The following is a 15,133-nucleotide window of genomic DNA, read 5'->3' on the forward strand; positions in this document are numbered from 1 at the left end:
GGTGCATGATGGGGTTTTGCATCAAAATGCTAACGTTTCCCGTCTTACGTGCATTGTTGCCAGGTTAAGATGTTTCCCAATCTGGCAGTTTAGGATGGCCGTCTTTGGGTAAAAAATGTTTTTCTTAGATTTATGTCCTAAGAGATCAATAGACTTTGGTTCCAATTAGGTGAGATTTCTTATATCCACGTGGTTTCTGAAAATTTTTTGGGCTGGAGAACGTGAGTCAGTGACATCAGGCAACCCTGCTGACGTGGTGAGTGGCGCTGGTCCATGGGAATATGGACGCTGCGGATGTTGCTTCGGTTATATTTTTTTATTTCCATAATTGGGCCAGTCGAGATGGAAAAATGCCAGGGCCAAAAATCGTTCCCAGTCCGAGCGTGCAGCCATCCATCCATTTTCTATCACCACCACAAGTGGGGTCGCAAGGGGTTCAGATGCCTATCTCCAGCTTTCTATGGGTGAGAGGCGGGGTCCACCCTGGACGGGTCACCAGTCCATCTCAGGGCAACACAGAGACAAACAACCATTCACACACTCACACCTAAGGAGAATTTAGAGAAACCAATTAACCTAACAGTCATGTTTTTGGGCTGTGGGAGGAAGCTGCTGTTCTTTCAGGTCAGCATACCCCGTCCGACCAGCATACTCATAGTCAATACGCATGTGCAAGACATCAATTTGCATATGCGTATGCTAGTCCCACTTATCCTTTTAGTTTATCCATAAGTCTAGTTATTTAAAAAAAAAAAAACCAGGGGGATGGTTTTTTTTTTTTTTTTTTTTTCTGAAACTTACATAGCCTAATTGATATAGGCAATTAACTTAAAGCAATATGCATGGTATGGTTGTTCCATGTCAGGTACAATGGTCATTGATCTTGACCAAGGCACCTTCCAGTAGAACTGCAGTCAGTCCCTGGACTGGCCTGGCTATCGCTGCCCCTACATAGTTAGCATGGCTATCGCTGCCCCTACATAGTTAGCATGGCTATCACTGCCCCTGAGTTAGCATGGCTATTACTGCCCCTACATAGTTAGCATGGCTATCGCTGCCCCTACATAGTTAGCATGGCTATCACTGTCCCTACATAGTTAGCATGGCTATCCCTGCCCCTACATAGTTAGCATGGCTATCGCTGCCCCTACATAGTTAGCATGGCTATCACTGCCCATGAGTTAGCATGGCTATCACTGCCCCTACATAGTTAGCATGGCTATCACTGCCCCTGAGTTAGCATGGCTATCACTGCCCCTACATAGTTAGCATGGCTATCGCTGCCCCTACATAGTTAGCATGGCTATCGCTGTCCCTACATAGTTAGCATGGCTATCCCTGCCCCTACACAGTTAGCATGGCTATCGCTGCCCCTACATAGTTAGCATGGCTATCACTGCCCTTACAGAGTTAGCATGGCTATCACTGCCCTTACAGAGTTAGCATGGCTATCACTGCCCTTACATAGTTAGCATGGCTATCACTGCCCTTACAGAGTTAGCATGGCTATCCCTGCCACTACATAGTTAGCATGGCTATCGCTGCTCCTACATAGTTAGCATGGCTATCACTGCCCCTACATATCTAGCATGGCTATCACTGCCCCTACAGAGTTAGCATGGCTATCACTGCCCTTAACGAGTTAGCATGGCTATCACTGTCCCTAAATAGTTAGCATGGCTATCATTGTCCCTACATAGTTAGCATGGCTATCACTGCCCCTGCATAGCTAGGGACTAATTTCCCACTGGGATCAGCTTCATGGTCATGGTAGGACACTTGTTTTATTTTATTTTATTGGCTCAGGCTACTTGTAAGCCCACAGCCCGCCGAATGTTGAAAGGGCAATATTATTGAAATTATGTTAATATATAGTAGAAATTTACACATTCAGTGTAACTCAACTTGAGTACTGAGTTTATCTCCATTTAGCCCTTTAGTTCTGTACTAAAAAAAACACACAAACTACCTCGACATTCATGTACACCTTTAGTCATGTAAAAAGACTAAATTTAAAGTCAGATCGTCATACGCTTCAAAAAACACCAAAACGTAGGCAATCTCTTACACCAAACATGCTCATAGCAACAGTGGAGAGGAAAAACTCCCTTTCAACAGGAAGAAACCTCCAGCAGAACCAGGCTCAGTGTGAGCGGCCATCTGCCGAGGCCAACTGGGGTTCAAGGAGAGAGAAACAGTACAAGAATTAAAAATTAAGACTTCAATTCCTCCCTCCGGTCCTTTAGGTGGCGGTACAATTGAAATGGATATGCTTTCGCAAAGAAGGGAACAGAGTTGCAGTTAGCACCTAGATTTCAAGGTCATGAAAAAACTGAAACCCTGAGGTAAAACATCCACATGCTTGTGCTCAGCGCAAAGGAAAATCACAATAAAATTGGAATCGCAATATTTGTTCAAAATAAACGCAAAATCGTTCAGGCGCAGTCACCACTAAGAATGCTGTTATGGTAGAAAAGAAAACCCGGACTACTATGATGAATTCAGACAGCCTTTAACTTTGCGGAAAATGGTAGTCCACTCGGGACTACGCCCTTCTGGAAAAGAACGACCTAAAATAAAAGTTACACAAATATAGAAAATGGCTGAATCTCTCATTTATAAAAGCCTAAACTTCTAAAGGTGTGAACAGTTAACAGAATTCACACAGAATACTCTTCCTACCTCCTCCCTTACTGCCACCTCTATTCTGACTATTCTGACCTATCATGGCTACCCGCCACACGTAGCGAGACGATGGCCCCTCAAGGATTTGAGTTTAAGACCTTGGGATCGACATGTTCATGTTGGTATGGCCCAGTCAAAGTTCAAATGAACTGAAACCAACTTAGAATCTCTGGAAGCTGTTCAGTAGAGTCAAACAAAGCTTTATGTAATAATAATAAATCAAAGTATTAAGTTGTAAGGTTGTAAAAGTGCAATAATATTTATGTCAGTAATACTTGCAATGTTGCATAAACTTTAGAGCCTCGACTGGACAGAGTCTTTAACATGGATGTTTATAGACTCTGAATCCCTTTTCTGCAGAATCCAACCCTTTTCTTCTGCCAGCCACCTGTATCCATGGCTACCATGGTGATGGAAAGTATCGGACGTGTGTTCATCAGCCTGCAGCAGATCCGGCAGGTCCCCCGACTGCTGACCGAGGCGGCGCCCTCCATGCCTGGCACCGTCACCGACTCAGAGGTCCCAGCCTACTTCAGGGAGCGCTACATCTCCACCGGTTACAGGCCGCTTGAGCAGAGCTGGCGCTACTACTTCCAGTCGACGTTCCAGCGCCACAATGAGACCATCAACGTCTGGACTCACCTGCTTGCCTTTTTATTGCTGCTGGTTAAGCTTCGCCAACTGGCAGACACGGCTGACTTTGTCAACGACCCTCATTCATGGCCATTGTTGATCCTGGTGATATCCTCCCTGACTTACTCGGCATTCAGCGTAGCAGCTCACCTACTGGGGGGTAAATCGGAGCTCTGTCACTACCTGTTCTACTTTTTGGACTACGTTGGAGTGGCGCAGTACCAGTACGGCAGCGCTGTGGTTCACTTTTACTATGCAGTGGATGAGGCCATGCACCGAAACATTCAAGGGATCTTCATGCCAGCTGCCACTATCCTCAGCTGCCTGTCTTGCCTGGGATGTTGCTATGGGAAGTACTGCAGCCACACCTCCCCCCGCTGGGTCCGTAAGGTGTGCCAGGTGGTGCCTTCTGCCCTGGCCTATATGTGGGATAGCAGCCCCGTGGCCAGAAGAATCTTCCTTTGGTCCAGCGATGACCCAACCGTCGTCTACCACTTTGGTCAGGTGGCGTTCTTCCTCAGCTGTGCCCTCTTCTTTACTTTCCCCCTGCTGGAGCGTTGCCTCCCCGGTCGGTGTGATTTCGTGGGCCAGAGCCATCAGGTGTTCCACGTTTTGCTGTCCTGTTGCACCTTCTGTCAGATTCATGCCTGCTACCTCGACTATGTTCATCGCAGGCAGCTTTATTTGCGCCTCCATGACAGCGGGGACGCCGCTCTCTTTGTGGGATTATACGTCCTGGTGTTGGTTGGATGCGCGCTCATCACTGCCTTCATGCTGAGGAAAGTTAAACAGGTTCTCGACTTCAAAATGAAGTCCAAATAAAGAGGTAGTCTAGTGCCTTTCCTGGCAGATACCAAGCAGGAAGCAAAGTATCTGCACTTATTTTCATGTACTAATAAATAGAAATGTATTTTTTTATTTTTAGTATTAATATTATTTAGGTTCCTGTAATTTATGACTAAAAGTTGAATACCACTGCCTCATTACATGGCCAATCGAAATGGCATTACTGTATTGCTAGAACTTATATGTACATTAGGACATGTGTTGCTGCTATTTTGGAGTTTTTTAGCTGTTTTGATGTGAAGTGAATTATATATACTTGTTGCAAGGAAAGAAAATTTTTTGTAGAAAGATTTAACAGATTATAAAAAAAAAAAAAACTATCCAGAAATGATACTTATAAAACATTTAAATTCGGTTTTATAGTAACTTTGCTGTTTTCTCTGATGTTTTTTATTTGAAATTCATTTATATATACATTTTTCAAATGATGTTTTTTAATCTTTTTTTACTGGTTTAATATTTTCAAATTCTATATTTCGAATTAATAAAAAAAAACTGATACAGATTCCATATTTTAACTTTTTTATTTCTACATTTCAAATTGAGTTTTACAAACTGCATTCTTTTCAAATTGCGATTTTTCTTGATCAGGTTCTCTTCACCTCTGGGGGCGGGCTTTCCTCTGGAATGAGGAGTTAAAGCTTTTCTAGTGGGCTGCATGGATGTTAGCACCATTTTATTTAGTGTGCTAGACAATAGCGAGTGTTTGAACTCAATTTAGAAATTCCAAAAAAGTAAAAAAACAATCCACTGGACTTTGTTTCCACTTTTAAGATGTTTCGCTTCCCATCCAGGAAGATTTTTCAATTCAAATGATAGCGTAGAGTTTCAGGCTTTAAGGGGTGGACCAAAAATAAAAGCTTGTTTTGGCTTAGAAACATGCAAGTTGAACCGGATGAACGGGTCCGCCCCTTAGGAATGGGCAGGAATGGGAATCATTGGGTCCTTTGTTAGCATGCAACACCCGCTACATGTCTTTGTCTCTGAAAGGGGTGTAGTTAGAAAGAATGCATTTTGTAAAGCTCAATTTGATAAACAAAATTTTGCTAAAAAAAATTAAAATATAAAATCTGTGAAAAAAAAATTAATGGAAAAATTTTTACAATAAAATCTGAAAAAAAAAGTAAAAGATAAAATATGAGTTATAAATATAACAGAGATGACATAACAGAAAAGAGCAAAGTTGTTTAAACCTCTTTTTGTTCAACATTTAATTTCCAGATTGAATTTTTTTTTTCAAATTTCAATTTACAAAATATGTTCTTTTCTTCACAAATAATGGAACAAAATTCACTCCATATTTCTATATTAACCTTCTAACAAAAAGAACCTAAAGGAAATGCTCGTATTAAGATGTAATTTGGTCAACATGCAGAAAGATGGTGGGTGGTTAAACAACTAGTTGCCTGAGCTTTTTGTTAAAACATAGCTAGTCTAGGTAGCATGAGGGTTAGGGAATGCACAATGTGCCACAAAGCCTCATGCAAACCTAGTTATGTGACCCCTGTTAGCTACCCGAAGTTTGAATGTATTTCTAATGCAGACTCTGTTTCTAGTGACCTTTACTGTTTTCATCGACTGACAGGTGCTTCTGCAACTGCCTGATTACAACCTAACCTCACACTGCAAAAAGCGAAGTAAAAGGAAGTACATTTTCTTAAAATAGGTGCATTTACACCTGAAATTGAGTTCGTATTAAATAAGATTTCCAAATGGAATAAGTTTTGCACTTTGAAAAGGAAAAAATGGATCTCCATTATCCTAATTTAGAGGCGGCGTGTGGAATTATCTTATTAAAGGGACCAAAATACTCTTTCCATTGGCAGATAATCTTACCTGCTGAAATGAAGGGCGAATACACTTATTTTTAAGAATCGTTTACTTGATTTTATATAGGGCTGGGCAATAAATTGCATTTGTAATATAATTGCAATTTAACAGAAAAACAATTTTCAAATTGCAGAGGCACAAATTTTTAATCACACTGTATTTAACAAAAGTAAGGCATTACATGTCTCACTCCAGGCCTTTCGGTGGTGGTAAAATGATTGAATCGTTTATTTTTCACCACACAGAAAGGTGGAGAAAGTTGCAGATCAATGCATGGAAGTAGAGGTATTCACTTTTTCACACAAAGGTTACAGTGATGTCCTGTAACGGAGGATTCTGGGCAAGCAAGCTTTCAAAAACTGAAAGCCTGGAGTTAAACATGTACAATCTTGGGGTTAGTGCAGGGAAAATGGAAATAAAATAGAAGTGTTGGTTAAAAATAATGTAAGTTTAGATTTTATGCAAATTTTCTCAGCCCTAATTTTACATCAGTGATTGCATTGTAATCACGATGCCACTCATTGTGCCTTCTGGAGGCCATTCTAGGCCTAAAAGCTATTCCGAACTGAAATCCTTTCCAGTGTTAGTCCTCGTGTACAAAATCAAGTCCCGTTCACTTTGATCTATTTTATGTGCATTTATTTTGATGCTATTAACCTCCCGAATGTTTTATCAGACCGTTTTATAACAGAAGTGACACTAAATTGTAGTTTTTCTGACTGTAATAGAATCAGTTCATAACATGATGTGACCAGGCCTCATAGCAGAGCTGCTGTCTTCTTGATGTGGATCAAGCTGAAAATGTGTTTCCTTTTTTGTGCTCTGAGAATGTATGTTTATCCTGTATTTTCTGTCACTGATTGAATGTCGGTTATGAAAAGGCATCCTCCCCTTGTTCTCGGCCCCTAAGCGTTGTGCAAATCATCTAAAGCTAAAGATTTAGGATTCAAAATCCTGCTTTCATTGTATTAAAGAGTTAGGGTTTTAAATCTTTGAAAAGGCACCTTAAAATGTTTCAAAGTCTCAGTCTGAGATTTATGTCCTGTTTTTGTGAGTCTGTGTTTTATTTTTCTGATTATTTTTTTTTGTAGATTGATTCCTCTGCCAGTATTGAATATATTTGTCTATTAAGCGATGGTTCGGGAATTCTGAAGAGAGATTTGTTCAAAGCTTAAAACTGGGAATATCTTAACTACAGTAGATTCTAGTGTTGCACCGATACCAGTATCGGGCAGGACCCATATCCAGCACTAAAATGGTGGTATCGGTATCTCCGAGTACCGACAAATAGGGCACAGATACCATTTTGAGAGCCAAAAGTTTATTCAACTATTGTCACCCATTCCAGGTAGGCAATAAAAAGTTCTACTGGATTCACTTTGTATTAGTCTTTTTCCTGCTTCACAGCCAGGTATCGGGGCCAAAAAATGGCATCAGTGCAACACTAGTAGATAACTTTTAGTTGTAAATCCTGGTTAGTTTTTGTTTTTACATGTTCTGCAAGAACCCAGTCGTTTTTTTCTTCCGCTTGTTGCAAGAACAGAAAAAAAAACGTTTAATTTGCCTCAGACATTGTAAGGGAGAGGAAAAACTTAGAAGATAAGTTCTCTATTTGTTAAAAACTATTTTAAGAGCCTTTTATGAACCTGAAATGTACTTTGGATGGCTATTTTCACAGATAATTAAATCCACTTTAGGAGACCATGTACCACAAGTGATCTACTTACTGGTTTTTTTTTATCTTTACTTTCAGATCTGAAACGTTTCACATGTTTGGCTCTAAGTTCATGTTTTACAGCTCGGCGCCTCCTACTTTCTTTTCTTACATAATAACTGCTGGCTTCCCTCAAAGCAAACGTGAGCCCACAGATTAGGGGAATCCAAAGTCTTCCCATAAATCACAGACGTGGTTGAGATTGGAATTGCTTCAGGCTGGTCGGAGTCCTGCTCCTGACTAGCTGTTAACTCCAGGATCCCCTCAGGAATGATGGCAAACAGAGACGCCTGAGGATTCTTTTACTGCAGGGAAGATGCCAGCTACACATTACAGAGCCTGAACCATCTCTTTTTCTAATTCATGAGGGATTTGTAATATCGCAGAGATTGTATTTTGTAAAAAATTTGCCTTTTTAAGATTTTGTATCAGAATAGCTGTTGTCTAAAGAGCTGAACTCTGCCTGTATTGTGGAAAACTGGCTGTTTGGTGTTTAGTAAAACTTGTACACTGTGATCTTATCTGTGTTCCCCGTGCATCTGTTTAAAAAAAAAAAAAAAAAGTGAGGCTCCGGTGAGAGCTTACTTCTTCACAACCAGCTTCTATTTCTCAATCAGTATTCACTCCTTTCCCCTCTGAGATGGTGGACGTGTCTGGACTCGTCCCCAGACGGCCTCATGGGTCTCTTTGTTCGCTCTCGCAGCCTGTAGTGTAGAATGGCTAAGCCTAGAAGAAAGTGCTAATTTAATGAAGAGTGAAAAAGTTAAATAATGCAGCCCAGAAAGCTAGTTTACATCAGAATCAGAAATTCTTTAATTATCCCATGGAAGGAAAAAGAGTCTCAATTGAATCTTTAAACACTGAATTGTTTTAGCACCAAATTTTAAACACTTTTTTCTACACATTGAGTTCCTTACATTGAATTTTTATTTGGTAAAAATTTGCCTGCAAAAAAAATTACCTGCAAAAAATTTGCCTACAAATGTTTAGACCTTTTGGTGAACTCAAGCCAAAGCAATCTACACCTGATGCAGTCCAGCTGCTTTTAGCCAAGAAGCAACACCTCTACACTGCAAAAATGTATATCTAAGTAAGACATTTATTCTTAAATTAAGTGCATTTCTACTTGAATTGGGCAGGTTAGAGAGACACTTTGCCAATGGACCAAGACAATTTACATTTAAAATGAGAAAAAAACACTACAGTCTCCTATTTTAAGTGCATATTTTCTAATGTTTTTATTTAAAAGGTAAAAATGCTCATTCCATTGGCAGATCATATTATTTTCCTACTCAAATTAAGGTTAAATACACTTATTTTAAGATTTTTTTTTTCTCATTTTCAGAACGTTATTGCAGTGTAGTTCAGGTTTGCTATTGTATTATATAATGAAATTGCTCTGCGTATTTCTAGACAGATGGTAGCAGCTAGTGTTGCGCCAATGCCATTTTTTGGCTCCGATACCTGGCCATGCAGGAAAAAGACTAATACAAAGTGATTCCAATAGAACTTTTTATTGCCTACCTGGAATAGGTGACAACAGTTGAATAAACTTTTGGCTCTCAAGATGGTATCGGTGCCCTATGTGTTGGGAGTCGCTGATACCGATACCACCATTTTAGTGCTGGATTGGGGGCCCGCCCGATAATGGTATCGGTGCAACACTAGTACCAACCCATGTAAGGGATGACATTCCTTCTTCATGAGCTTGTACCATTTTGATCAGGATACCTCAGATCACTCTCCATAGCAACATACCAGATATAGGGCTGGGTAAAAAAATCGATTTAATCGATTCCTTTACAGTTTTGCAAAATCGATGTCTAGGGAATGAGATTGATTAGTTTTATAGTGACGCGCATGACGTTCACATTCTAATGAGCAGGAAAGATGCACTCAAGATGACTTCAAGCCAGATAGCTGCAAATATAGACAATAGGTTGACTGAAGACATTAACAAATGGGGACTGTCGCTACCCGATCCGTACCGGTAGCACGATCCGTACCATCAGCTCATTTGCGCCTGCGCGAAGAGAATAACTTCTGGGTCGTCAAAAAATAATGTAATTACGGTACTGAAAAACCTTTATATCCTTAAATAATTAAAGAATACTAAACTACATCGTAAAGACAATATTGAAGACTTTTCTGGAAGAAATGGATGCTTTTTAAATTCAATCCATTGTATTGCTTGACGTCATTTTTCTGGAATAAAAATCTAAATTTTCGGGAAATGTTCCCTTATCAATGAAAAACTGCAGGTCACGAAAGGTAACAAATGAATCCATTGTGGGATCAGTACTGCTGGAGTGCATAGTTAAGTACAGAGTAAATCAAATATTTAAACAAATTTAAATATATACGCTGTGTGACGTATATTTGTGCATGCTCAGAGCAGTCAAAGTAACTATCACAAGGCGATTGAACTTTTTTATGTATTTCTGTTTTTTTATTTTTAGAAAATGCAATATTGACGAAAATACAAAGATGTACAAAAAGAAACCCATGCCTCTAAAAAATACAAAAGAATAAAAAAGTAAGAAAAAGGAAATATTGCCACCGGAAGTTATTCTGTTTGCGTACGCGCAAATGAGCTGATGGTACGGATCGTGCTTCCGGTACGGATCGGGTAATGACAGGGACTGACCAGCAAACACCATGTAGTTGATACAGACAACGCTGCAAATATGGTTTGTGCAGTGGAGATAATGCAGCTCATGCATGTCTGCTGTGTCCCCGCTGTGTCATGTCTGTTTGCTCGAGTGATGCTTCACTTTTTCACTTTTCACAAACAAGTTTGCACTTTTCAAACAGTTTTGTTCACATCTCAAGTTTAAACTGTCCAATTTACAAGTTTGCACTTTGTGCTTAATGTCATTGGAAAAAATAAAATACATGAGTATTTGAAACACAGTTGAACCACTTTCATTATTGTAAAAACAGGAATTAATCGATTTAGAACTGGACGAATCAAAATCGAATCGATTCAGGACTTTGGTGAAAATACCCAGCCCTAACCAGATAATGTATTCTTCATGGCAGATGAAGCCCCATCTCCCTCCAATCAACCGTCAATAAGAAGACATCATCCTCTTGAATTAATTGATCTCACATTGAAGAAATGTACCTCTTTATTTAACCCCTCCCCTTAGGGAGCAGTAGGCTGCCATAGTGTGGCGCCCGGGTAGCTGTGTGGGGTTAATGGCTTGCTCAGTGACACAGAGTGGCAGTTTGTGGGAGTGGGGCTTGAACTCAGAGCCTCAGGATTTAAAGCTCTATACACTAACCACAAGGCCACCCGTCCCCCAGAGTTTCAGTCCAAACCTGTAGAGAAAACTCCACCTTTATCCAGGTGAGCTCCGTAAGCTGAGAATATTATATGGCACCACAACGTGGAAGCTGGTTGGGCCGGCTCAATCACAAAGGTTTTTGAAGTTTGCTCTCTAAGGGAAAGAAAAGTGCTTCTCACATGTTATGGTTTGTGCTGAGAATTGTGGAAGACTGAGGCTGGTTATGTAATTCCGCAAGAAAGGCAGATCTGGACCTGAGATACAGATAAGCTCTTCTAGAATGCTGCTTGCCAAAATCCAAGTGGGCGAGTGAACTCTGTGCATGTCAGACGATGGTTGGGTGAAACCGTTGTAAATGTTTAACCGAGAGGCTTCCCCCAGCAACTATCAAGTATTTTCCCTGGAGTGTTGATGTTGCTCGTGGTGGTTGTGGAGTATAAATACCTCAGTGTTCACCTGGACTACAGACTGGACCTGGAAACAAAGGTTACTTTCTACAGGAAGGGACAGAGCAGACTAGACTTCTTAAAGGGGCCATAGAATAAAAAACAAGTTTACCTTGTCATAGAAGAGTAAAGGCAGTTTAATGGGTGAAATGGAGGTACAGAGAAGTTCAAACCCCATCAATACCTCCTGTCTATACAAATCTCACAATTCTAAACTTCCACCATAAAAGAGGTGAATCCAAACGAAGCTCGGAGTTGACGTAAACTCGGGGATGGTGCCATATTTGGTTCTGGCCTGGACTTTTATCACGCCCCGAAATTTACATACAGACCAGCTCACTGGTTCCTGCCTTCATCCGCCAGGGTGCCTGGAACCGCCTGGCAGCTGACTGCTCAGTTCGAGTGCCCGGTGTGTTTCGACTACGTGCTGCACTGTAGTCGATCAAAATCCCGGACGATTTTGAAATCCCCCCCTGACATTTTTTTAGGTATGAAAAGTAGGACAGTTCAGGAAAAAGAGCACATCAGGTCACCCTACCATATCAACAATTTAATGTTTCTGTGAGTGAGTGCTTGTTGCTATGATGCGTCTTTGCTCAGCAGCTTTGCTCGTTATAAACTAACCAATCAGCGCACAGCTCATCTAATTATTCATGATCATACAATAAAAGAAAGAAAACCTGTCGTTTTATTCTAGGGCTTTTAACCAGGCTTGCATTAGAGCTCATAGAACAGCAAATATAACATTTTCAGCCCAACCAATGTTACACAACCTATTCAGAGACCTTAAGGACCATCACCAAACAACCTTATATAATCATTTTATGACCCCTTTAAGAACCTAAGGTCCCTCAGTGTCTGCAGCAACATAATGCCGTCACCTGCTGGGGTAGCATCATCAGAGGAAATGACTTTAAGAAGCTCAGCAACCTGATAAACCTGATAAAGAAGGCCAGCTCTGTTCTGGGAACTCCTCTAGAACAGCTGTATCCAAACTTTTCTGCTTCTAACTTAGAAATAATGGTGTGAGAGAACGTTAAAGCCCTTAACCCTTTAAAGCCCGATCCAAGAAAAAAAAAAAAAATAGAAAATCACTTTCTTTTTTTTTGAATTCCTTATTTGCCCTTTTAACAAAATATGTAAAAAGAAAAAACAGAAATACATTTTTTGATTTACCGGTAATAATTTATTACTATGCGATAAGTCAAGATAATTTTTTGTGTAGTCTTCTGCCCTCTGTTATCAGGTACGTATATCTGATTGTGTTCAATAGGATTTTGAGCGAAGTTTTTACCATTAAATTATGCAAAAGGTATCAGATGCAAAACATTTCAGAAACCGTATGTATCAAATACGATACATTTGGCATTATAGGGTTAATGCACAAATAAGCATTTTACTCTCTCTATGCAAATATGGAGAGAAGTAATCTAATTCACTTTTAAATAATTTTTTTCAATTGACATTCAATAAATCTTTTTTCATGTTTTTTATAGGACATCTAAATATCTAATTGTGCAATTTTTAGAATGTTTGAATCAGTATAAATAAAAAAATATTTATTAAATTGTAGCATCTACATATTTCATGGTACATATACTTATTCCATTGGCGGATATAGTTTGGGCCACCATATACTTCAGGGATCACATAAGTAATTTGGCACAGTGAATTGGTTTAGAGGACCAACTCTGCCATATTTAAAAATAAATACAGAAATAAATAAATCCTCAATAAATAAATAAGCATACAATTAATTGACCCCCAAAATACAACAAAAAATACAATTGCCGGGTTCCAATCTGACCTGTAGTCCTTTCCCGCATGTCTCTCCCCATATCTCATGCCCCCTTTCATGTCGGCCTACTGTTAAAAAAACATCTGGAGATGAGAATTTCAAAAAGGAGGATTCTTCATAAAATCAAGAACATTATGGACAACAGTTCAGCATCCTCTTCATCAGACTGTTAACCTCCAAGAGCGCGTCTTCAGTCAGAGGCTTCTCCAGATCTGGTGCAAGATAGACCACTACAGAAGATCCTACCTGCCCACAGCCGAATAAAATGATAATAATTTAATTTTATTGATCTCACATTGCAGAAATTCACTCTCTGCATTTAACCCATCCCCTTAGGGAGCAGTGGGCGGCCACTGTGCAGCACCCGGGGAGCAGTGTGGGGTTAAAGGTCTTGCTCAGGGACCCAGAGTGGCAGTATGTGGGAGTGGGGCTTGAACTCAGAAACTCAGGATTCCAAGATATATGCCGTAATCACTAGGCCGCTACTCCACAACCATCCTATCAAGATTTACAAGAAGTTATGTAAAATTTTAAAAAATCCGACTACGAAGCAGGACAACATTTCATTTCACTTTGGGATCAATATTTTATTTATAAAAATGTTATTGCATTGCATCTCAGGTCACATAGCAATTATCTTTAGGGTTCTAGAGCTAAAATATTAAAAGTTTTATGTTCTGTTCAGAGCAAATGTGTATTTCTTCAAATTAATATACATTCTCTGCACAAATTCAATGGAAAATAGCAATAATTTGAGCAGGTAACTTGAAAATGTATTTTTTTGTTCAAGCCTCTAGAGCTCAGACTTTGGTTCTACAGGTTAATGATTTTACCTAACTTTAATTTTGAATATGGAAAATCTTTTCTCTGACATTACTTTGATTTTTGATTTTTACCTCATTCAGCCAAAGCTGAATGAGGTAAAAGCCTTTGTTTTACATACGAAATCATTTCTCACCAACCCCTAGGAACAGCCTGTTTATTCAGGAATAATCTACTGTGGTAGACCCCAAACCTGTCGGAAATACATTGAGCTGATGTCGGTGTGTGCCTGATATCTGGATATTAAACTGATACAACATTTAAGTAATATTTGGTATTTTTCTTTCAGGAAAATCAGTGCCTGAAAATTTACAGAAAAGCCACTTTTTTAATGATTTCCTTATAAGTTATTATATTGACTGCTTTCTTTTTCTAAGGTTTGGTTCTCTCTGGGTACTCCAGTTTCAAAACTATAACTGTTAGTTGACTGGTTATTGTATGTATAAGTGTCTTTGTATTAACTTCCTACACAGGAAGAAGTGATGGGTTTGATAGTTTTGTTTGAAGGATTCGTAGGCCCTTCCTCTTGACAGAAGGATTTTTATTTTCACCACAGTGGCAGTTTTATGAGCACAGCTGTCCTTATTATGGTTATATCACAGCATCTCAATCAGATTTAGATATTGGAGTTTCATTCCAAAAACGTCACTTTTGTTTATTTTCTGTTTTAAAAATCCATTTAGATTTGGATTATTTGGTGTACTTTGGAAGATTGTCCTGCTGCATAGCCTAAGTGGGTCTTAGCTTAGAGTCACAAAGTGACGGTGGTTATTCTGCTTTTGGGATTTGTGTGAAGACCGCAGTCTAATGATATCACAGTACCCATAGCAACACATTTAGTGTATGACATTATGGATCAATCAATCAATCAGTCTGTCTGCCTGTATGATTGTTCATTGTGCTTAAAAGCACAATGAATGCTGGAATACATCCATGGAAATATACATAAAAAGAAGCCTTTTATGCAAACATACCAAATTCTCAAGGCGCTTTAGTGTTCACCAGGTCATCCAGTTAAATTGATTCAAAGTTTTCTATCTGAGAAAAACCAGTTGATTGACTCATTGAC

General features: G+C 39.5%; 1 protein-coding gene across 1 annotated transcript; it reads left to right on the forward strand.

Moving 5' to 3' along the window:
* The first annotated feature begins 3,024 nt into the window (after window positions 1-3,024).
* paqr7a (progestin and adipoQ receptor family member VII, a) lies at window positions 3,025-4,457 on the forward strand. Its single transcript, XM_038302355.1, has one exon. It carries the CDS (start codon window positions 3,082-3,084, stop codon window positions 4,138-4,140), a length of 1,059 nt encoding a protein of 352 aa, XP_038158283.1. The 5' UTR covers window positions 3,025-3,081; the 3' UTR covers window positions 4,141-4,457.
* The last annotated feature ends 10,676 nt before the right edge of the window (window positions 4,458-15,133 follow it).

The sequence above is a fragment of the Cyprinodon tularosa genome, unplaced genomic scaffold (genome assembly GCF_016077235.1).
Source record: "Cyprinodon tularosa strain WSP-4 unplaced genomic scaffold, ASM1607723v1 ctg489, whole genome shotgun sequence".
Taxonomy (NCBI): Eukaryota; Metazoa; Chordata; class Actinopteri; order Cyprinodontiformes; family Cyprinodontidae; genus Cyprinodon; species Cyprinodon tularosa.

Excerpts from the sequence above, each read along its gene's own strand:
- paqr7a (XM_038302355.1), top strand. The coding sequence starts at position 3,082 with ATGGCTACCATGGTGATGGAAAGTATCGGACGTGTGTTCATCAGCCTG.